General features: G+C 48.8%; 1 protein-coding gene across 1 annotated transcript in view; it reads left to right on the top strand.

Annotated features, from left to right (window-relative positions):
• Positions 1–2,915, top strand: part of gabbr1b (gamma-aminobutyric acid (GABA) B receptor, 1b) — a gene marked incomplete at both ends in the record, with an annotated part of 304,126 nt that extends 301,211 nt beyond the window's left edge. Inside the window, 1 exon segment of the mRNA XM_084311948.1 lies at positions 2,622–2,915. Within this exon segment, the coding sequence (XP_084168074.1) occupies positions 2,622–2,915 (294 nt within the window).
• Between the last annotated feature and the right edge of the window lie 20,132 nt (positions 2,916–23,047).

Genomic DNA, 23,047 nt, shown 5'->3' with positions numbered 1-23,047 from the left:
TACAGACGTTCAAGAATGTCCCGACACGAGCAAGGAGTCCTCGGAGGATCCTGGAAACCTGGTGAATTAGGAGTCAGTGAAGTCAAGAGGAGGACTCACTATGAGGGGCGACAGTGGCTCAGCAGTCGTCTGGTAGTCGTAAAGGTTCCCGCTTTGATTCCCACTCCTTGCGGGCAGCGTGTCGAAGTGTCCTTGAGCAAGGCACTTAATCCCTAATTGTTCCCGATGTGCAGGTTGGCACCTTGCACGGTTGCCTCTGCCGTCGGTGTGTGAATGTGTGAGTGAATGGGTGAATGTGAGGAACAGAATTGTAAAGCGCTTTGGATAAAAGTGCTACAGTATATCAATGCACCATTTACCATTTAACCATTTACTATTGTGACGAGCCTGGTGGTGTTCAGACTCGTCACGGTTCAAAAACAAACAAATTCAATTGTCCACACAAGTGCAATATCAATCAATAAGAATATGTATTGATTACAGGCAGAATATAGTCTGATGGGCAAACATAGAATGGTCGTAATATAGTCCGATGGTCAAAACACAAAAACAGGCTCTCGTACAAAAAAGGGATTGTTCAATACTCAGAGTAGTCGTCCGGTCCAGGGTCAGTACACAAGGGGGTTTCTCAGCCAGTCTAGGGTCCAGTACACAATTAACACCTTCTCGCCTTCACCTCTCCTCTCACTACCTCTCACCTTACAATACTCCGTTAACAAACAATCTCTCTCAATACAACAACTCCTACCTCACCTCCTCTCCACTCAACTCTCTTTGTCCTAGTGTATTTGTAGTGTGTGTGTGTCTGGGGTGTGTGCGTGTGGGATGTGGGTGATCTAATGATGCACAGGTGTGTTCTATCAGTACTAATCAGCTACCTAATTGCGTCCACTCCTCCCGTGGCAGTAATATATCCTGTCCTTCACATATCCATGAGACGGGGGGTGATATCTGCCACACTATGTTAACGTGTTAAGTTATGTAATGAGAACATAACCTAGCCTACCTTTAACCCTTTCACTGCAGGTGAACACACACAGGTTAACCTTCTGTAATGTGGTAGTGAAAGGGTTAAGCATCCCCCCGCTGTGCTCCCTTGTTGTAATTTCTATCGCAAATCAGAGGATTTCTCTTTGGTAGCTAACGAGTAATATGCGTTCCGTCGCACACCACTGGTTGTTCCAAATTAATTGCGAGTTGGGAGTGCTAAAATATTGCTGAGTCAGTGAAAATGAGAAGTTTGCATCGCTTGCATAAAGTAACAGTATGCCCACTACTTCATACTAGACTACTGAACTACAGTATATAGAAGGACATGAAAACATATATATATATATATATATATATATATATATATATATATATATATATATATATATATATATATATATATATATATATATATATATATATATATATATATATATATATATATATATATATATATATATATATATATATATATTCCCTGACTTTCACTAGGATTGATATCAAATGCAAAATGCAAAACACAGGCAATAAGTGTTATTGTAATTGCTCCCAGATGGTCTATTCCTTTAAGTTTCATTCCAGCTCTTAACATATCTGCATAAACAAATACAGGACGCTCTGGGCTCCATAACAACAAGACAGCATGGTGCTTTGGCTCCACGCTCCTCTCACTCTAGTAACTAGATGTGAACAACACGATAACAGAGTTTAAAATGCAGCTTCTCAGCTTTAATTTTAGGATGTAGTCATTATATGGTGAACGGTTAAACAAATGCAGCCCCCCTCCCTCCCCTCTCACCACCAAATCTTTAAGGGTGCACTAATTCTCTGCCCATGATTCAGTCATCCACTTAATCATATAGACTTGATTTAACAAAATATATTCAGATATAACAGAAATCTTTCATGCTACTATGTGCAGCATAGTTGAGTGACTTAGCTCTGCTTACTCATCTGTGATACAGGGTGGCTAAAGTCTGGTATCGCCCCGACAAGTGATACCTGTATCGTATTGGCATATCCCTAAATACAAATAATAATAATAATAATAATAATGAATTGCATTTATATAGCTCTTTTCTAGACACTCAAAGCACTTTACAATGTAGGGTGGAAATTGCCTCCTTCACCACCACTGGTAGCGCCCAACCTTGGGCTATGCAGGCTCAATGGCTACCATACAATGGCACCCGGCACACATAACACACAATGGCTGAATGGCTCCGGAGACAGGGATTGATATCAGTCAATTAAGGGGAAGGGATGATTAGGTGGCCTGGGTTCTTTAACAACCGAATTCAGTCAGGACCTCGGTTTAGCGTCTCATCCGAAGGACGGCACTTGCAGCTGTATGGTGTCCCTATCACCGTAACAGGGCATTGCTACTGACAAGTCCAGAGGACAGACTGCCCCCTGCTGGACAACAACACCACTTTCCGACAGCAGCCTTGACCGGGGCTCGAACCGGTGATCTTCCGATCATGAGTCCGGAGCTCTACTCATGTAGCCACTCTGCCGTAACATACACTGTCTTTTTTTCTTAAATTTTTGGGGGAAATATGTCTTATTTTGAGAGTAATTAACCCATGTGTCGCTGCTTTTTTGTGTGCCATCTCTCACCGCCTCTACAGAAAGAAGAGCGTGTGTCGGAGCTTAGGAACCAGCTGTCCGAGAGGCAGGCACTTCGCTCACGACGGCGGCCGTCCTCCTCCGCCGTTGTCAGCCAGAACCACAGCTCGTCCCCTCTGCCCGTACCCCAGAGCGACCCCAAGTCCCTGGCCCCGCCGCCCGGCTACCCTGTCCCCTCCGCCGACAACCACTCACTCCCTCCCTCCTTCTCCAACTCGTCCAACCTCTACCAGCCGGACGGCAAGATCAGCCGCAACAACTGTCACACGAGCCGCCTGCAGCTGCTCTACAAGTGAGAGGGAGAGAAGAGCGATTGTGAAAAGTGTGTGTGTGTGTGTGTGTGTGTGTGTGTGTGTGTGTGTGTGTGTGTGTGTGTGTGTGTGTGTGTGTGTGTGTGTGTGTGTGTGTGTGTGTGTGTGTGTGTGTGTGTGTGTGTGTGTGTGTGTGTGTGTGTGTGTGTGTGTGTGTGTGTGTGTGTGTGTGTGTGTGTGTGTGCGTGCGTGCATGCGGGAGGTGACAGGAGAGATAGGGTCCATGCCTGATGGCCAAGCTGCAAGACATCGCTATATCTTAGAAAATAGATTATCCCAATTGACATGGAGACGAATTAGTAGAGAAAGTTATATATAAGTAAATGTGTGTGTGTGTGTGTGTGTGTGTGTGTGTGTGTGTGTGTGTGTGTGTGTGTGTGTGTGTGTGTGTGTGTGTGTGTGTGTGTGTGTGTGTGTGTGTGTGTGTGTGTGTGTGTGTGTGTGTGTGTGTGTGTGTGTGTGTGTGTGTGTGTGTGTGTGTGTGTGTGTGTGTGCGTGCGTGCGTGCGTGCGTGCGGGAGGTGACAGGAGAGATAGGGTCCATGCCTGATGGCCAAGCTGCAAGACATCGCTATATCTTAGAAAATAGATTATCCCAATTGACATGGAGACGAATTAGTAGAGAAAGTTATATATAAGTAAATGTGTGTGTGTGTGTGTGTGTGTGTGTGTGTGTGTGTGTGTGTGTGTGTGTGTGTGTGTGTGTGTATGTGTGTGTGTGTGTGTGTGTGTGTGTGTGTGTGTGTGTGTGTGTGTGTGTGTGTGTGTGTGTCAGGAGAACAAATTATTGTGATTTGTGAGAGTTGAAAAGCGAGTCCCCAAAGCGCATCCTATCTATTGACTGAGAAAAGACAATAAAGGGAAAGGTTTTATGTGAAAAGACTTGTTTTGAGAGAGAAGATCCAGGCATTGGGGATGGGGAGGGGGGGGGAGGAAGGGGGGGGGGGAAATGGATTTACAACGGAAACAGGAAAAAAAGAAAACAGAAGAATGATATTCCAGCCCCCCGCCCGCCTTCCCCTCCCTGTGTCAAATTATTGAGTTCATACCATCCCTCTTCTTTGTTCCCCCCCCCCCCTTCCTGGTGTTCCGAATTGCGAGTGCATACATACATTCTATGATTGTGAGCTAATTATATACAACGCTGCATCTCTCCTGCGCCAGTGATTTACGAGGCGCCAGCTGGGATTAGGGAATATATACGTCTCAGAGACACAAAAGAGAATATACGTCTCAGAGACACAACAGAGAATCGCTGATACCATGGCGAGAAATTCATCATGTATTGTTTTATCTTAAGACCTCTATAACATGCATGGATGCCAGTGCTATCAACTGTTCTGCTAGAGACTGGATACAATTAAATATGCTTAAAGATATGTTTTTCTTTCTTTCTTTCTTTCTTTCTTTCTTTCTTTCTTTCTTTCTTTCTTTCTTTCTTTCTTTCTTTCTTTCTTTCTTTCTTTCTTTCTTTCTTTCTTGCTTTCTTTCTTTCTTTCTTCTTTTATCTTACATAATTTGTTGTGTGACTTTAACACAACACCCTCTGTAATCTTTGTCAAAGGGCTCCATTTATCATGCTTTGTAGTGTTTATATTGGTCTCTATTCAAAAAGGCGGTTTGAGGCATTGTACACACAATCTGTCAAGCCGCTGCGTACAGTTGGTACCCTGTGTTACACAGTGGGGTATGAAATCACCCCAGGATTCCTCACATCTGCTGTGGAATGACAAAACGGTGTCGAATTTCCTTCTGCAGCGAACCGCGAGTGACAGGGGGGGCGAGGGGGGGGGGGGGGGGGGTAGGAGGACGTTTTTTGCGTCTACAAGGTGTTTTGGTGTGTTATGATTGTCAGGAGCTAAGTGATAACTGACCTACCTCCGCCCTCTTTTCTTGATCCTCCAATCACAACTGTTGCTTCTCTGGGAGATAGGGTTCACTCTGAGATAGGTCAATTACACGCAGCTAAAAAGCATCACCTTTTTGTTGTTGTTTGTTTACTGGTAATTTTAGCACACCTGCTGCTGCTGTTCTTTTCTCTTGATGGTTGCTCAGATAGCCATGCATCCGTCAAAACCAAACCAAGTGTCCACCGCGGGAACATGGCAGACACACAGAGCCATCGCCGCAGAATACACCTTTTCAGAAGAACCCTGTTGCCGTTCCGTTGGCCCCTGTTTCTTGTCGGCTGTCGAATCGGCAAATGCCGCGACAGGAAATAAACTGGGGGGCCCCGTTTTACATCGTCAAATACAAACGTTATCCCTCCTGGACTTTTAACATTCAACGTAGGTCCCGAATGTTTTTCATGTGAGCTTTGTTTGAGCAGCTAGCGTGATGTTTATGCCTCACGAGACCCGTGACTGCATTGATTTCTTTCGCCCAGCACTCCTGCTAAAAGCCTTGCATTTAATCCCTGGCGTAATTGAGTTAGTTAATGACACCTGCTGTCCCTGCAGTGCCTCTTCAGGGGGGGGGGGGGGGGGGGGGGGGGGGCTGTGAAAGCATTTCCTCTAAATGTCCAAACAATTAACAACTCATAGGAAATTCTTTCAGTAATCAATTTTAGTGCTCTATAAAGCAGTCGTTGGCAGGAGACTTTGTGGCTCATCTATAATTTTTTTTTTAAACATCCATCCCCCCCTCACCCCTCATCAAATGTCCCCCCCAGGACCACTGCGGTATTACTCTCGTCCACGTGTTCTCTGTTCTGCTTTCCTCTTTTGTCGTCTCATCCTCGCTTTGAAAAACGATGTCAGATAGCTAGGTATTTTCAGGGTACTTTTACAGAAGACGGAACACTTCCTTATGTTTTACAGTGGAATATTATATTTTTACATTAGAACGTGAGAGTTCTACAGTGTGTCCTTGACTTAGGGTCTCTCTCTCTCTCCCTCTCCCTCTCCCTCTCCCTCTCCCTCTCCCTCTCTCTCTCTCTCTCTCTCTCTCTCTCTCTCTCTCTCTCTCTCTCTCTCTCTCTGTGTGTGTGTGTGTGTGTGTGTGTGTGTGTGTGTGTGTGTGTGTGTGTGTGTGTGTGTGTGTGTGTGTGTGTGTGTGTGTGTGTGTGTGTGTGTGTGTGTGTGTGTGTGTGTGTGTGTGTGTGTGTGTGTGTGTGTGTGCGTGTGTGTGTGCCTACTTGAAATGGCAGCCTTGGCCCTTGGCTTTCTCAGTGTGTGTTTATCAGCGCCGTGTGCAGTGGAACACAGTATTGATTTACCGGGGGCATGCAGTGCCTCTCCCTGCTGCTGCACTGATACAGCTCATCCTTCTGACAGGTTTTTTCTTTTCTTAACCCTTTCACTACCACACTACAGAATGTTAACCCTTTCACTACCACAATACACCGTCTGTAGTGTGGTAGTGAAAGGGTCAACCCTTTGTCGTGTGGCAGTGAAAAGGTTAACCTTCTGTATTGTCGCAGTGAAAGGGTTAACCATTTGGTAGTGTGGTAGTGAAAGGGTTAAAGGCATAACACTGCATTCGATTTTGACCTTTTCTTTGATTTGATCCTCTTATAGAGTGCAATATATGCTCATAAGCACCTCTTTGATATTCATAAACCCTTATGGCAACCAGATTAGTGCTTGTTGTGTGTAACATATTTCCCCCTATAGGCTTCAAGTTTGGCCCTGCCTGATTTTACTAGCCTCGTCTTCTTTGTCGCTTGTTTTCATTACCGTGACTAACTGGAGTTGTCGTAAGCTCTTATGAATGTTTGAGTAGTACTTATGAAGCCCCAATGTATTAATCATGAGAACATTGTACAGTGCAGTGCTCATGTTGGATCCTGTGTTTTACGATCCTTTTTTTAAAGTGACCATCTGTAAATATTTGTCTGTTTGTCTGTAATCTCTCAATGTATTTCGGTGGTTGTCTAGTCCAGAACCGCAGTGATGATGCCAGTGATGTTGATACAAAATGAGGATATGCACAACATTGATGATGTAAATGATGATACTAACATGTATAATCTTGCACATGTGTGAAAAACCAGCTGTATTTCATGTGGTACAGTATTTGAATTATATTTATATATGCTATAGAATGATGGTTAATATTGGAGATTTATTTGAAATGCAAGAATGATTATATGATAAATAAAAGTCTTTGTTTTTTTTAGAAGTATGTTGTTGTTTTTTTATTTAGTGTCGGTCCAACTTTGGTGAGAGAGGATTCTCCTGTCATAAGAGAATTGGTACTGCACATGGCTTTTTATGTCAGGCTTTCTCAACTGTGGGCTCCAGACCTGGCTATACGCAAATGATATCCCTTGAATAATTGAATAATAAATATTTTGTCATCATTTTGACATGAAAAACGACCACCAACAGCGTTTTGACTGCACAGTATAGCCGCCACTGGGAAAGCCTTGAAGCGTAACTTAACTCTACCTCTAAAAGGTAAACATTGGGTAACCTACAATGTAAAAGACAAAATGTCCTGGAATTCTCAAACCTCAACATAGGGGTCACAGTTGGGAAAATGTTGGCAACCCCTGCTTTAGAGAGATTCCTCATAAGAGATGAAGAATCACTGTGGTTTGCACCGCAGCCAAACCATTAACTTGATCAATGACCATTGTTCTGGAATAGCAACACGAGCCCAGTACCATTTACAAGAGAACAGACTTTGAGGAGTCGTGACTTTACCACTAGATGGTGTCTTTCTTTGCTACCTGTGTTAGTAGACTTCTTTTACTGGTGTCTTTCATCATCACCCTTCTTCCTTTATGTTCATTCATATTTTCCATTTCCTGGTTTCCCTGCCCTGCCTTCTAATCTCAGTGGGGTGGGGGTGAGGGCGGGGGAATACCAGGGCTGGCCCACTCCGCCACTCACATCTCTAGCAGTTTCATGGCAGTATTGTGATGGGGCTTCCCCATCAGAAACTCAAGTGCCCATTGAGGAAGTTATCCCCCAATGGAAACTAGCTAATGACGAAGCTATCTAGTCCAATGGAAACTGGAAACTTTCTCACTAGAGTTTTTTTTAGAAGGAGTCACATTGCAAATTCATGTCCAGAGCAAGTCCAAACAAAGTTAGGATTATTCACTCTGAAGTTTATGTAACACCACATTCTCTCCTGCCGGCGATGCCTGACACGTAGCATTATGTTTGTTCTTGGTTGACTTGTTGGCTGTACCACTCTGACAAAACACCAGTTAAACCCTGAACTGTCATGTCATGACTAAATGGATTTCAAAAGGATTCCCTGATTCACCGTGTGAGGACACAAGGAGTGAATTTGTGAATTGTTTATACTTATCAAAATGTCATTATTATTATTAGGATTAATTTATGATTATTATTGTTGTTGTAGTAGTAGTACAAACTCGGCTCTGATTGAGTCTGTCTCCATGTAAGATAAGATAGATAGATAGAACTTTAATAATATGTTAAATATAAGATAAGATAGAACTTTAACACTTTGGACGCCATACCCGATGATAGTCGGGTTAACTCGCCGAACGTTCAGCGCCAGACCCGAGTACAGTATAGTCGGGTTTTCATCGTTATTTCCTTTATTCGATATTTCCATTAATTACAGGCACACGGACATCTGGGTTAACATGGGGAATCATTTTGAGAATGCCAATGTACAATACCAGCCGCATCCACCCAGGTGGCAGTATCGAGCACCCTTTGAAACATGATATCTTGGCCTGTGGGTCGATATATTTTTGTATGGTTTATTTTTTGCTTTTTTCCAGCTTTTTCTGGTCATAGTTTTGATGAATGGGAGAAGAGTGGGGAAGATATGCGACAAATGATCCCCCGGGAGCGGGAGGCGAACCCGGGACGGCCGCATAGGTGTGCAAGGCACTATGCCGTGCGCCACGAGGGCGACCCTTATTTATTAAAAAAAAATTTAGTATGTATTTTTTTTATAAAAAGAAATCTTATAACAATATCGATAATTATCGATATCGAGTGATATGATAACATTATAATATCGTTATCGTGATATAATTTTGGGCCATATCGCCCAGCCCTATGACAAAGCAGTTGTTTGCACCGGCCAGTAGCCAGATAGGGAGACCGACGATACTGTGCGGTTTACTTTGGGGCAGTAGTTTGGAATGTGCACCAGCTGGTTTCAATAGGGTCCAGCTGCAATCCCGGTGCGAGCCTCACACGGGGCAAGCCTGTGGCAGCGACAGACCGCACGCTGATTGGCGGAGAGTGGACGTCACGTCACTCCACATTGGGCCTCGTCCCTCCCCCTTGACCAGGCTTGGTTGAGATGTGCGGTTGGAGAGAGTGCGAGAGAGAGGGTCGCGGCCTTTGATGATCTGACAGATGAAATAGCGAAAAGAAAAGAGAGAAGGCGAGCGTCCTCCCACACTACGTTTAATAATATAATGTTTCCCAAAGGCAAAGGCACTCCCGCACGTCTGCACAACTTTAAGGAATTGATTGATTGATTGATTGAAAACTTTATTAACATATTGCAGAATGGTTACAATACAGTAAAATACTTTCGTCTTGTTTACCAATGTACAGTTTCTTCCCCTTCGGATGTATATATTTTTTATGATCTCTTTTTACTACACAGTTCTGTATATCTCTATGTCTTGTATTGTATGTCATAAATGTCATACATTTTTTGTATTGAGCCGTACTGTATTGTACCCATTCTGCAATCTGTTAATATGTTTTCAATCAATCAATCAATTTGCTTTAGAAATTTTTTTGTGAATGTTATTGCCATAAAACAGTTGCTCTACCTTTCTGTGAACGTCTAGCAAAAAACGGCGTTGCAATCTGATGAAAAGTTTCTGATATTCTATAATCATATTTCAAATTGCATATGTCCGGATGGCAGAATTCAGTACTGTATCTACAAAACCTTCTGTTTAATCATCTTCCCTTTATTAATTTACTTCTAGTCGTTTCCGTGGTCATTGCACTATGTTTGCGAAGCTGTGTGTGTGTTCTGTATTATAGCTGTAGAGACACGTGTGGGTCATTTTGACAAACATTACTTGTAGTCCAGCATGGGAATAATAGTTTGTTTCCACACGCTGTAGTTTTCTTTTGATCCACTTTTTCTCCTCTTTCTATTTTTCTCCCATCCCAATTCCATTGTGCCAATTCTTCCCTCCCCTGTCTTGAACGTTGCTCGTATATGCCCCCCACTGGCCGGTTGTAGGGAGGATAGAAGCCTTGCATCACATGTCCCCTCCGATACATGTGGAGGCAGCCTGTCACATTTTTTCACCTGCCAGCGCGGACTCTCATTCGGCGAGGTGTAACGTGTAGGAGGCTCACACTGCCCCCGCCATTTTCCTGACTTTGCTGTGCAGGCGCACCAACCGACCTGTAGGAGTCGCTGTTCACAACGACCAGACTACCACCCTTCGACTTCCCACCCGCTAACTTGGCCAATTGAGTTAGTATGACGGCCGGTCCAAGCCGGAGGCAACGCTGACAGCCGGATTCGAACCCGGTGTCTCTTGCGTTGGTGACGAGCGCAATGTCCGCTGCGCCACCCAGCCGCCCTAGTTACCATGGTTTTTGTAATCAGAAAGTAACATAAAATAATGACAAACAAAACACAGAACGGTACAAACAGGATCAGCACCTCACGCAGGGTTGATTACAAATGGATACACCTGGGAGGGAAAACGATAAGGACTACAAGACCAGGGCAGGTAACTACAACTAGACATAACACATCACACACTGGGAACACCTGATCAGGGTACAGACACACCCCCACACTTAACAGGTTGTAATGCTAAAATGTGTTTAAAATCTAATGGCATTACATAACTATTTACAGCTTTTAGGTAACACAAGTGTTATTGCTCTAAGCAATAGTTATTTCAACATGTAAATGCAATAATAAACTGGAGAAGAAATCAGTCGACACCAGTGTTTTCAGTGATTTTTTTTTTAAAATATTTTCATTATTCATTGCCGAGAACCAGTCCCATGGCCAAGTCAAGTCAAGAGTTTTATTTGTCACAGCATACAAGCATACAGTGAAATGCGGGGGGTCATGCCCGCAGCGATTGTGCAATAATACAAGTAATAAGAATAGGAATGAGAATAAGACATTTGTGCAATAATACAAGTAATAAGAATAAGACATAACGAAAGGTTATTTCATAACCTAGTTATATGAATACTGGCTGAGCGTCTCGCTCTGCCAATGAGATAACCTCTTATCTCCTTGCACATAATGTGCACACGAAACAAACAAATGCACTCACTTGACCAAGCCACGCCCCTGCGTCTCCCTATATGACGCCGGAAATGGTCATGCTCCACCTTCCTCAAAACGATTTCCATAAACGGAAAAACCATCCAAGGGACCTCAGGGCGCTAAGAGCGAGACGCTCAGCCAGTATTCATATAACTAGGTTATGAAATAACCTTTCGTTATATAGCATACTTGGCTATCGCGTCTCGCTCTGCCAATGAGATATGGGGCAGAGCGGACGCGTGGCCCGACAAGTGTACCCCCTGAGGGCCCGTAAGCGCCAGCCAGGGAGGAGGGGAGTCCCGTCCACCCGCCCGTCCTAACGAAGGGGGGGAGGCAGTCAACTCCACCAAAGTGCGAAAAAAAAGGTGGAACCAGGCACCCCTGAAAACGCACAGCACAGGCGGGACCACGTGTGACACAGCACCCCGTGGCCCACACCCACACACCCCTGCTAGCCCACCAAGTGGTGGGACGCAGGAGAGGTCCCAGACCTCAGAACCGCCTGGGAGACAGAACCCCCAGTCATGTCCAACGAAAGGACCCGGGGAGGACCAGGAGGCTGCAGCACAGATGTCCTCCACCGAGGCCCCCCCTAACAGGGCAGCAGCCCGGGGGGGGACCTGTCCAGCCAATGTGTAGCAAAGGGCAATGCCCTCGCACAACCAATGTAACAGGTGCTGCTTGGACAGCGCCTCACCCGTGCGAGGGCCACGTAACAAACAAACAGTTGAACGGAAGCCCTGAGATCCTGAGTCCGACTGAGGTAAACCCCCAGTGCACGGACAGGACATGACAGGTGAAGGCTCGCCTCCAACTCACTAGCGTGAGGAGGCGGACGAACGCCTGAACCACAATATCCCTGGAGCGAAAAGTGCTCCGGATATTCTTTGGCACGAAGACTGGATTAGGCCTCAGAGTCGCACCACTATCGGCCGAATAGACAGGCACTCAGGCCGCACCGAGAGAGCACACAGCTCACCCACGCGCTTAGCGGAGGTGATGGCCAAAAAGAACGCGGTCTTAAAGACAGCTGATCCAATGGCGCCTGCTCAAGAGGCTCAAACGGGGCCTCCGACAACCGGCCCAGGACCAGTTGGAGGTCCCACTCGGAGACAGAGAACGTTCCACAGGCTTGAGATGCCGAGCGCCAAGCAGGAAACGTTTCACGAGAGGGAGGCTGAACTTCCCAGCGTAAGCCGCGGTAGTGGACGGAGCGTGCGCGTTCCGGATAGCGTTAACCATAGAACAGTCAAGACGCATCCCCACCAGATTCACACTTTCAGCAGCCAAGCCTAGAGGCTGTCCCAGAACAGGAGGCAGAACAGAGTTCTGCGTGCCTGAGAGAGGGCCCACGGTGACCACGGAACAGGCCACGGCGGGGCCACCAGGAGCTGAATCAGGGCCGGGGACCACACAGCTGAGCCCCGGCCCGGCGCGACCAGGATCAAGTCCTGCGGTCCCGACGTACCCGCCCCAACAGCTGAGCTATCAGGTGTATGGGGGGGAATGCATACAGAATCCCGGGCGGCCACCGAATCGGTCCCAGACCTGTCCGACTATGTCTGGACGTAGTCCCCACTCATCAGGGTGAGGACCGCCCCACGACATCACGTCTGCACCCACATTCTCCCTACCTGGGATGTGGAGAGCCCTCAGGCTGCGCAGATGGAGAAACGCCCATAGCCAGAGCCCGACCGCCGCCCGGTGACATGGGAACCTTCAGCCGCTTCCACTTGTCTCTCACCGAGGCCATTTCCATACTGGAAAAAAACACCTCTGTATCCTCCTCATGAAGAGGAGGCCAAGAGGGACCACAGAGTGAGCAGATGCCATCATACCGAGCAGGCGCATCACGGACAGCGCCGTAACCGTCCTAGGACGGAACCTCCCGAGCGCGCCGAGAACCACCCACTCGCCGCCGCTCTGAGAGGGATGCCCATATAGACCTTGAGCTTAGAAATAAGCCCAAGTACTCCACCCGTTGACTGGGAAGAGGAGTACTCTACTTCCAGTCCACAGCAAAACCCAGGGTGGTGAGGAATTCCACCACATGCCTGGTATGAGACTTGGCGATCTTCCCTGACCGGCCGAGGAACAGAACGTCGTCCAGGGTAGAAATATTTTTTTATCCCCCGACGACGCAGCGGCCCCAGCGCGGTCTCCACGCACTTGGTGAAGATGCGGGGAGCCAGAGAGTAGCCGAACGGCAGCCTCTGGTACCCGTACGCTAAGCCCTGCAAAGGAAGCATAGGTATGTCCTAGGATGGAAGATTGGGATGCCAATACGCATCCTACAGGTCTATGGAGGTGAACCAGTCCCCCACCTGACAGCGCCTAACAGGTGGGAGATGGTCAACATTCTGAAGGCCTTCTTCGCCAACAGAGATTGGATCTCGTCGGCCAGAGCTGTCACTGCTGCGGACCCTGACAAAAGGGTCTGTACCAAACCCAAAAACAGAGGGTGGGGTTGTGCAAACTGCAACACAAACCCCGCCTCAGCGTTCTCTCCATCCACCTCGACATATGGCACTGCTGTAGCCATACGTGATGCTAATCCCAAAGCGCACCCGCCACCAACTGGCGCTGGTCCGCCACGAACCATAGATAGGAGGCCCGGTCCCACCCGCTGTGCATTGCCAACCCTGGACTCGCCAACCACGCGAGCAGGGCGTCTCGCGGAGCCGGGATATCGCACCCTGACTCTACCAACGAGGCAATCGCACCCAAGGGGGGACCCGACAGAAAGGGCCGGTCTGATATGGGGAGAGCGGCCATCACACTTGGTGACATAAGCTCCCCCACTGAGCAGCTTCCCGGCATGGACTGCTGAGGATAGCCTGCTCTGCAGCTGGACATGCAAGGCGTGTGGTCCCCACACTGCCCAATAGGGTGGGTTCCTACACACCGTAGCCCTGTAATGATATTACTACCACCCAAACCACGCATGCCTGACTGACCACCGCCGGTCTTCCGGTCGGGAGAGACACTAACGTGATACCCGGCCTGGCGAGGGGGCGGGGCTGGGGGAACTCACGCTGCGACCTCCTGGGCCTCGAGTTCCCCCGCTGACAACCTTTTCCGTCGACAGACACAACACCAGGCTCACCAAACACAGACGCAGAACGTGTGGCGTGGGAGCCGCTTGACAGCACAGCATTCTCACAAGCAGACCCAGGCCTAGCTAGCAACTGGGTGTCAGCCCCTGTCCCCATGATAAGCGAAACGTGGGGCCACTTGCGCTTCACTGAAAGCACGTGGCCCACAGCCAAAGGGAACAAATCAGAGCCTGTGTCCCGCTGGCGTTGGGGGGGGGGGGGTGACCGGAGAGCGTGCTAGACACAGCTAGACGGCGACGTTTTTTTAGGGCGTGCTCATCTAATGTAGCCGATCCCTTGTGATCACCGGTCTTCTTTGTTGACAGCATCCTAGCCCTCCCTGCGGTTATACCTTGCGGCTATGTCAAAAGCTGAATAACCTCAAAACCTTGCGCAATGTTTTGACGTCGGCTGGCCCTAAGGCCCCACCACCCAACACAATTTTTTACAGAAAAAACAGCTAATTGAACAATGTTGCCAGTCGCTGCTAATTCTATACCCGTAGTACGCTCAGCTGAGTGCACCACTCTCTGTAGGGCCTTCTTGTCCTGTGCCTTGCTGTCTCCATACCAGGCAGTGATGTGTCCAGTCAAGATGCTCTCTACAGCTCCGGAGTAAAAGGACTGGAGTGTCTTCCCTGATACTCTGAACTTCCTTAACTGTCTCAGGTCGTAGAGGCGCTGCTTCGCCTTCTTTACAACTGAGTCTATGTGTTTTTCCATGTCAGGTCTTCTGAGATGTGGACCCCCAGGTACTTGAAGCTGCTCACCCTGTCCACGGTAGCCCCATTTATCCTCAATGGTGTGTGTGTCCCCTGCTGTGTTTTCCTAAAATCCACGATCAGCTCATTGGTTTTACCAATGTTCAGGAGCTGTTAGGATAGGGGTTTGGCGGAGCCCAATTGCAGAACACAGGAGGACAGAGAATGGAGCGGTTTAGGTGGGTTTTAATTATGATTCCCCAAGCAGACAGTTTCACAAATAGGAAATGTGCGACAGGTACAAGAATGTTCACGGGATGAGGAATGGTGCGTTCCATGTGCCGCACGGGGCGTCCAGGTGAGCGGGGTACCGGGGCGGTGGTCCTGGGGCACAGAGAGAACAGGATTAGCCACAAGGCAATTCAACAAGGTTTTGAGTAGCAAGGCTAGAGCTAGTCATCGTACCTAGGAAGTAAGGTTAACACTCCAACGAGGGTAGAACAGGATCTGCGGGCTGAAGTATCCTCACGCTGATGAGGGAATCCGTCACAGCCGTGTTGATTGATGGGCTAGCAGCGTGGGAAACCGGGGAACGGATGCTGCCCATATAAGGGTGTGAGAGGATAAGGGTGAGGGAGGTTTCCGCCGTGATGGTGATGGTGAGGAAGGAGGAGGGGTGAGGAAGGCTCTCGCCATGATTACAACAGGAGCAGGCTGTTGTCCTGACACCAGCGTTCCAGTGCATCAACCTCCTCCCGGTAGGCCTTCTTGTCGTGTCGTCCGCAAACTTCACTATGGAGTTGGAGCTGAACTTGGCCACACAATCATGTGTGTAACTGAGGGGTACAATTCCCTGACTGTATTGATAAGTATGGTATCATTAAACCACTACCGCTTTATGTACTTTAATTACTGGCCATACAGTACATGATATATAAATATAATGAACACTTCCCACAATGAACCGGTTCTAAACAAAGTTGTCTTTAAGTATTTATTGCAGCAAAAGGTACATAATACTTCTCGATTATACTTTGAATGCACTTGTAAGGCAAAGGAATGTGCGTAGGCAAATCAACAATGAATGTCCATTCTCTGGTTACGCAGGAGGTAATTATACAACCTGAATCTTAGGGAATTATATCTATGGTACACTAGTAATATAGCGGGAGATACTGGAAGGGTCCCCCTGGTTGTAAGCCAGCAGGGGTAGAAGATCTGTCGGTAGTAGAGAGTCTGGTCAACGATGACTAAGGAGACTCCAAGTACAGGAGATGGTGCAATAGCCTCTTGATCCACAGACGAATACAGCTGTTCTCCGTAGACTGTAGCTCCACAGTGAAGAAAGCTAGCCGGCCTCAGGCTCTCTGAGGCGCCGACTCGACTTGGCTCCTCGCGGGGTAAATCCAACACGTGCAGGCGTCGGCGATTCTCCGCTCCATAAATCACAGGACCAAAGCAAATATATTCCAGCCGCAAAGGGCTATGCAGTCGTCGGGTAGATTAATCCAGTGTACATGTCTAGGTCTCGTCTAGGTCTCCTCGGGTGAAAGCGCCATGAAAGCAGCCCAGCCTGGATAAGAACTCTAGCTAATACGAGGAAGCGTTGGGGATGCTGGTCACTGTAGAACTTTAGCCGCACGATACACTATACACAAATAGACTATTAATGACTTAATAGAAATATGTCGCGCTCGACGGTATAGCGCCAAACTCTGACAATTCAGTTATTAATTCGCACGCGGTCTCAATGCTCTATTCTGGGGCCAAACAGGCCATACTTCACCGCACGTTGTATCGTGGGTGAGGCTTCAACTTATTGGGTAACATACTTCTGTATTCACCTGCGCCGTATTTATATGCACGGTGAACAAACTAGTGCCAATCTCATTTCTGTCGCGTATCCCTGGGCAAGGCCGGGCATGTCCAGACATGTCTTGACGGTGACTTTGAACCTGACTCAGGAGGCTGGTCCCTGGCGCCGGTGGACCGCTGTCCAATAGGAGAATTAAATATTATGGTCTGGGCTAAAGGGATATTCCGTGTATATGTACAAGGAATATACAAGGGATATCAAACGATATACAAATACTATGCAATATATATCAATAAATAAATATATATATTCGGTTTAATCTGATCCTTTGTAACAGCCGCCCCCTAATTAGTCCCACCTAATTAGCTAAGCAGAGACAGATTAACCGCACTGTCCACTACTCAATGTCTGTTGTGAGGGGTCGGTCGTCATCGATAGTATCGGGGAGCCTTGGCAGTTCTATTAGCCTCGCCACGGGTCGGGTGTAGATCTGCCCTTGGACAAGCACTTCGGCTGCTCGGACCTTTCCGTCGGCACCGGTGATCACTTTGCTTACGCGGCCAGCCGGCCACATAGCTCGGGGTAGTGACTGGTCGATAATCATGACGACTGTTCCTTCTGTCAAATTGTCTCTCTCTTTCACCCATTTCTGGCGGGTCTGTAGAGACGGTAGATAGTGGAGTAGGAAGCTGTTCCAAAACTTGTCAGCCAATACTTGACTGTACCTCCACATTCTTCGGCCGTTCGCTTCTTCAGGCCTGTACATTGTCTGTGGTAGCGCGGGGTCCAGCCGCCCCATCAAGAGTGTGTTGGGGGTGACTGGGTCGACATCTGCTACATCACTTGAGACGTAACCGAGGGGCTTTGAGTTCAATACTCCCTCGATCTCCGTGAGGACTGTCATTAGGACTTCTTCCGCCACGGTCTGGGCCCCAAGCACGGCGTACAGGGCTGTCTTTATTGAACGTACTTCTCGTTCCCAAGTTCCACCGAAGTGAGGTGCGTTCGGGGGATTAAACTGGAATTCAATCTGGGATGGAGCGAGGTGGGTCTTAAGTTCTGGGCCCATAGCTTGGAAGCTCTCTCTCAGCTCTCTTTCTCCGCCTTTGAAGTTTGTCCCGTGATCAGACAATAATATAGACGGTTTGCCTTTCCGCGATGTGAATCTTCGGAAGGCCATAAGGAATGAGTCTGTGCTCATGGTTGGAAGGAGTTCTATATGCATCGCTCGGGTGGTCATGCATTTGAATACAATACCCCACCGCTTCTCGGTTCCTCTTCCTTTCTTTATATACAGCGGGCCGAAACAGTCCATACCGGTGGAGTGAAAAGGCTTGTCGCCGAGTCGGAGGCGACAGGGAGGTAGGTCAGCCATCCGGGGTATACTGGGCTGCGCTCGCCACTTACGACAGTCTAGACAGGTTCGCTGGAAGCGCCGCACTGCTTCTCTCCCTTGCAGTATCCAATAACGACGTCTGATCTCCGCGAAGACTCTCTCTGCCCCGGCGTGATGCACATCCTCGTCGTATTTCTTTATGATCAGCTCTGTGACCTTGTGTCGGCTGTTTAAGACTATCGGGTACTTGACGTCATCCGGTAAGTCTGGAGCTCTCCGCAGACGACCACCATCTCTGATGAGACCATGGGCGTCGCTCTCGGGGGCTAGGTGGAGCAGTCTGCTGTCTGATGGGACGGGCTTTGCTCCCTGTAGACAGTCTAGACTTTGTGGTGCGGCACGTACCATGATTCGGTCGTCTGATCGGCCTCTTTAATGTCAATTTTCTTTATGTGTCCCGCTGTGATTAGCTTGTTAATCTCAGCGCGGTACACAGTCTCCTGAGCGGGGTCTCTGGCTAGGCGCCGCTCTGTGTTCAATAGATACCGCTCCGTCGCTTCCTTTGGGGCGTGGAAGGTAGGCATACCCTCTCGCCTCAGGAGTGGAGTTGCATATCTCATCACTCCGTTGACTTTGACTCTCTTTGTCCCTTGCTCGAGGAGGGCTATAGCGTAAATGTCTTCCTTGGAACGAATGTCTTTCTTTTCGTTCTTAAAGGGCATTGTCTCTAGTGTCCATAGCCTCTCGACATGCTGTAGGAGGGTGGTGTCTTCTTCTGTCACTCTGGAGTGGAGGCAGCTAGTGGCTGCTGTTCGGTTAAGAGACTTAGCGAGGGGGCCTTGTAATGTCCATCCTAGGCGGGTCTCGACTGCTGCAGGACAGCCTCTGGGCCCTGTGTGGACCCGGTCTATCGGGACTATGAGGTCTGCATGGTCGGAGCCTATCAGCAGGGTCGGGGTGGCACCGTCTATGAGCGGGATAGGTAGTTGACGCAGGTGCACATATTTATCCATCAGCTTGGCGATGGGGTAGGTGTACTGCGACAGGCCTATTTCTTGGCTGGTGAAAGCATTAGTAATCCTATGCCGTCTCTCTGGCTGCCCGCTTGCTGCGATAGTGAAGGAGACATTCTCGCCCTTTATCGTCTTTAGATCTCTTCTTGTTGTCCGAATCGTCATCTGGTTTTCGCTCCCCCGCAGCCCCAGATGGGCCGCAGCGGACGCCAGGAGAAGGGTCTTCTCTGACCCGTCGTCAAGGACGGCGTAAGTGTCCATGACCTTGTCTTGGTAACTCAGTGTTACGCGGACCACCTTTAAGAGCACCCGGGCGCCCCCGCTGCTGGCGGGGTCAATGTACATAACACTTGCCTTTGTGCTGCTTGAGGGTGCAGGCTTTCTTCTGTTACTGTCGTGTAGGACATCTAGGTGGGCTCCGTCACACCGACTACACCTCTTCTTTAAGCGGCAATCGGCTGCCATGTGACTGCGCGCACATCGGTAACAGCGTCGGTTGGACTTTATCCATTGACTCACCTCGTCGGCGGTCATCTTCTTGAACGTGTCACATTGTGACAACCAGTGTTCCTTTTCGCAGTACGGGCACACCATCTTCCACTTCTCTTTCATCGAGGGGGTACTGTGGTTCTTGCTGCTCGGTACTGATTCTGATTGGTGCATGACGGTCACCAATCTTCGGCCATCGTTTGCTCTCCTAGGTCCCTCTCTGGAGCTTGGGGTGCTCCGCATGAACGTATCCAACCGTAGGCTGTTGACTTCTCTCGCCAGGAAGTCGGCTAGGTCTAGGAGGGATGGCTCGGGACCGTTAGGGTCACGGTGGTCTCTTTGCCGCCTGAAGCGCTCTTGTCGGGCGGGCGGAAGCTTCTCTAAAATCCTCTCGACATTAGAGTTCGCGTACAGTTCGTGCATACCCTTTTCTCTTTGCGCCCCCAGCATCCCTACCAGGGATTGTACCTTGATAGACAGGTCATCTAGTGAGCGATTGTCTGTGGCTGGGGGTAGGCGGTCAATATGCCTTATCTCTTGTATTACGTAGTCCCATATGCGTCCATATCTTTGGTCGAGTGCTGCTAGAGCCGCTGTGTATGGGGTAGTAGAGGTGGCATAGGCCAGCGCTATATTGTGCGCTCGGGGCACCTTGAGGTGCTTCAGTAGGATAGCATACTTGTACGGTTCATCAGCTACATCGGACATCATTGTCTCTAAGCACATTCGTAGCTCCGTGTACTGTGCTCTGTTCTCGTGGGTGAAGTCCGGAAACGTCGGTGTGCCAATGTATGATGCCATGGATGGCTGGCACATCGGTGAGCGTTGGAAGAGAGGCCTCCTAGGCGAGTCTCCTCTTACGCCTCTTGGTGGGCTGGTACCTGCTGGGTACCATGGCCCGCGTATCCAGGTGCTATTCCTCGGGGCTGGTCGTGCGTCAAGCTCACCCGTGAATTGAGTCGGGGGTCTGTAGCGCAGAGCCGCGGGGGTAGAGCCTGGGCTGTACTGGACCTCCTGGTCCTGTGGAGTACTGTGCTGCTGTCGGGCTTGACTCTCCTCCTCTCCCTCTTCTTCTTCCTCTGGCAGGTCCTCTAGATCCTGTAGTCGTCTATTTAGCCTCTCCGCGGTGTAGACCGTTTCTTCCTTGTAGCTGGGTCTCGCGTGGACCGGTCGGGGAAGGAGGTCGGAGGGGGGTATAGGCTCTCTCTGGTGGTCGGGCTCAGGGTCGCTTGATCGGGTAGGGGAGGGTGCCCTTGACCCTTGTCTTGACGAGGCCCTGGAACCCCGTGCGGAGGGAGGGGGTGTAGCCCTGGTGATCAGCTGCTCCATTATCTGCGCTTGTAATCGGTCGCGCTCGGCTTCGCGCTTGGTGAGAGCGAGGTCGCGCTCTGCTTCTCTTTGGGCACCGGCAGCGGCGCGCTGGGCTTCGGCGGCGGCGCGCTGGGCTTCGGCCCGGTCCCTGGTCATATTCTCTTCCGTCTGAAGGCGTCTAATCTCTAGACGTATACGATCTTCGTCACTCCGTTGCTGCGCTTGAAGGCGTTCTCTTTCCATGGAAGAATGTTCGCGCTCACTAAGCGTCTGTGCTTGGAGTCGATCGCGCTCTGTTGAGGCTGCTAGGCTGGCGAGGAATGCCTGTGCCAGCATCTTGTCCGCCTCGCTGGGGGAAGACGCTGGTTGAGGTGATCCGCTCCTGGCAGTACTCGTTGGAGATCTGTTCTCCTGTGGCGAGTCCTGGAGATCCATCTCCGGGGTGCTCTCCTCTTCTTGTAGCGGGTAGAGTTCCATCCCTGGAGAGCTGTCTTTATCCTGGAGCTCTCCGGGGACTACTTCTTCGGTCTTGGCGGGGGGTAAAGTCGTGTCAGGTCCCTCCTGGTCCCTACCGTGAGCTTGGTCAGTTACGTTAGAACCCACTAGGGCCTCTATTGGCGGGGTAGCCTGGGCGATAGGGTCGGACATAATTTTACTATCTACTTTTTCCGCGTTTACCGTCTGTAGAAGGCTAGGTAGTATATTGGCAACGTAATCCTCTAAGTACTGAGGTGTCTGCCGTCTACGCTGCGGGCGATCTACTTTAGGAGAACCGTTTTGTGGAGTGTTCATCATAGGCCATGTCAATATTAATACCACTATATTAATATTACACTAGTTACCCTCCGGCTCGAAGGACCAATTGTAACTGAGGGGTACAATTCCCTGACTGTATTGATAAGTATGGTATCATTAAACCACTACCGCTTTATGTACTTTAATTACTGGCCATACAGTACATGATATATAAATATAATGAACACTTCCCACAATGAACCGGTTCTAAACAAAGTTGTCTTTAAGTATTTATTGCAGCAAAAGGTACATAATACTTCTCGATTATACTTTGAATGCACTTGTAAGGCAAAGGAATGTGCGTAGGCAAATCAACAATGAATGTCTATTCTCTGGTTACGCAGGAGGTAATTATACAACCTGAATCTTAGGGAATTATATCTATGGTACACTAGTAATATAGCGGGAGATACTGGAAGGGTCCCCCTGGTTGTAAGCCAGCAGGGGTAGAAGATCTGTCGGTAGTAGAGAGTCTGGTCAACGATGACTAAGGAGACTCCAAGTACAGGAGACGGTGCAATAGCCTCTTGATCCACAGACGAATACAGCTGTTCTCCGTAGACTGTAGCTCCACAGTGAAGAAAGCTAGCCGGCCTCAGGCTCTCTGAGGCGCCGACTCGACTTGGCTCCTCGCGGGGTAAATCCAACACGTGCAGGCGTCGGCGATTCTCCGCTCCATAAATCACAGGACCAAAGCAAATATATTCCAGCCGCAAAGGGCTATGCAGTCGTCGGGTAGATTAATCCAGTGTACATGTCCACACGGTTCTCGTCTAGGTCTCCTCGGGTGAAAGCGCCATGAAAGCAGCCCAGCCTGGATAAGAACTCTAGCTAATACGAGGAAGCGTTGGGGATGCTGGTCACTGTAGAACTTTAGCCGCACGATACACTATACACAAATAGACTATTAATGACTTAATAGAAATATGTCGCGCTCGACGGTATAGCGCCAAACTCTGACAATTCAGTTATTAATTCGCACGCGGTCTCAATGCTCTATTCTGGGGCCAAACAGGCCATACTTCACCGCACGTTGTATCGTGGGTGAGGCTTCAACTTATTGGGTAACATACTTCTGTATTCACCTGCGCCGTATTTATATGCACGGTGAACAAACTAGTGCCAATCTCATTTCTGTCGCGTATCCCTGGGCAAGGCCGGGCATGTCCAGACATGTCTTGACAGTGACTTTGAACCTGACTCAGGAGGCTGGTCCCTGGCGCCGGTGGACCGCTGTCCAATAGGAGAATGAAATATTATGGTCTGGGCTAAAGGGATATTCCGTGTATATGTACAAGGAATATACAAGGGATATCAAACGATATACAAATACTATGCAATATATATCAATA

Source organism: Notolepis coatsorum (assembly GCF_963971535.1).
Source record: "Notolepis coatsorum genome assembly, chromosome: 4".
Classification (NCBI taxonomy): domain Eukaryota; kingdom Metazoa; phylum Chordata; class Actinopteri; order Aulopiformes; family Paralepididae; genus Notolepis; species Notolepis coatsorum.
This window is presented reverse-complemented; position numbering and strand designations above follow the sequence as displayed.